A 1,525-nucleotide genomic window follows, 5' to 3' on the forward strand; every position below is an offset into this window, starting at 1 on the left:
ATTATGAGATAAAATGTGGAAGGATTTTAAATGGTATAATGGGGGTTACAAATTTACAGATATGGGGTAGAAAATGATGTATGCCCATTGATTATACACGGGAACTACTTGATATTGTTACAATATATGTGGATTGCACTAGCTCTTTCCATAAGTTCGGACTTTTGGTTGCGTTGGCTAGTGCATGAAGCTTAACATGGTATCGAAGCTAAGGTCTTGAGTTCAAGTCCTGGCTTTCGCAATTTATTAAAAATTGCTGGTAGCCCCCATTTGTGTCCACGTAGAGGCCTCTTGAGTCATACATGAGTTTCGCGCGCCGTCGCTCTCTTCTGGTTGCACGTGTTGACTTGTCTTCCCCGTCACACGTGAGAGGGGGTGTTACAGTATATGTGGATTGCACTAGCTCTTTTCATAAGTTCAGACTTTTGGTTGCGTTGGCTAGTGCATGACACTTAACAGATATTACTCTCACTGTATGTTTATATATTCAATTAGTATTGTTCTTGTTTGGTAGACAAGCTGCATGGGGCACATGTGGGACGCCTCATCACCCTTAAAACACAGGAGTGTGATATGTTTTCAAGGTATCTAAGCTATCTTTACTATTAAAATTATGATACATACATCATTTGCTGTCTTAACAGTTACCCACCACATTCAGACTTACTAAGTGTTCATATATTTCATTTTATTTCTTTGATTATAGACTGGAACATTCATGAAATGAAAACCGATGGTATATATATTATATAGTAGTAACATATAATGCATAGTCCCATGGAGATGCACTAGCTAGTACATTTAATCCAAACAATGTGCCTTTATTCGGGCCCCTTAATACATGAAACAAGGACATAATAAAAGGGAATAAGTAGCGATGATGCCGATGTGAAACACTAGAGGCTGCAAACCATCTTCGTACTTAGCTAGTTATAAAAAAAAACTACGGGTGTGCGTCACCATTCCCAGATCCACCGCCTTGACCACCTCCGCTCCCGCCATTTTGAGCGCTGCCTTTGCCGCCACCATTTCCATCAGATTTAGCATTTAGATAACTAGGTCCTCTTGAAACTCCGGCCGCCTTACCAGAGCCAGAGGCAATGCCGCTGCCGACACCATGACCGCTTGATCCATCGCGATCTCCAGCTTGTCCCCCACCGCCACCACCGCCATTCGCGGCACTGCTTGAATATCCACCGAAATCATAATGAGACCCTTTGTTATACATACCGGAGCTCATGCCCGAGCCAGATCCTTCGCCGTATCCCGAACCACCATATTGGCTGCTGCCGCCTCCGTCTCCACCGCCAACAATGCTTGCACGGACTCCACCACCTCCACTCTCGGCAGACCCAACACCGTTCCCTGACCCCGAGCCGCCGCCAGTCACATACCCACCGCCCCCTCCCTCCCCTCCCATGCTGGTCTCTGCTGCACTAGAGTATCTGGCCACTCTTGCAGCACTGGCTAATCCAATGCTCAAAATAACAAAGACCCCAAGAGCTGCGAGTTTGGTGCCCACCAT

At 45.6% G+C, this 1,525-nt stretch overlaps 1 protein-coding gene across 1 annotated transcript; it reads right to left on the reverse strand.

The window, feature by feature from the left end:
* Positions 1–943: 943 nt before the first annotated feature.
* On the reverse strand, positions 944–1,525 carry LOC125540867 (uncharacterized). Its single transcript, XM_048704404.2, has one exon. It carries the CDS (start codon positions 1,523–1,525, stop codon positions 944–946), a length of 582 nt encoding a protein of 193 aa, XP_048560361.2.

The sequence above is a fragment of the Triticum urartu genome, chromosome 2A, assembly GCF_056163025.1.
Source record: "Triticum urartu cultivar PI428250 chromosome 2A, HENAU_Tu73, whole genome shotgun sequence".
NCBI lineage: Eukaryota > Viridiplantae > Streptophyta > Magnoliopsida > Poales > Poaceae > Triticum > Triticum urartu.

Bases quoted from the DNA above. Each gene is read 5' to 3' on its own strand.
- LOC125540867 (XM_048704404.2), bottom strand. From the start codon at position 1,525: ATGGTGGGCACCAAACTCGCAGCTCTTGGGGTCTTTGTTATTTTGAGC.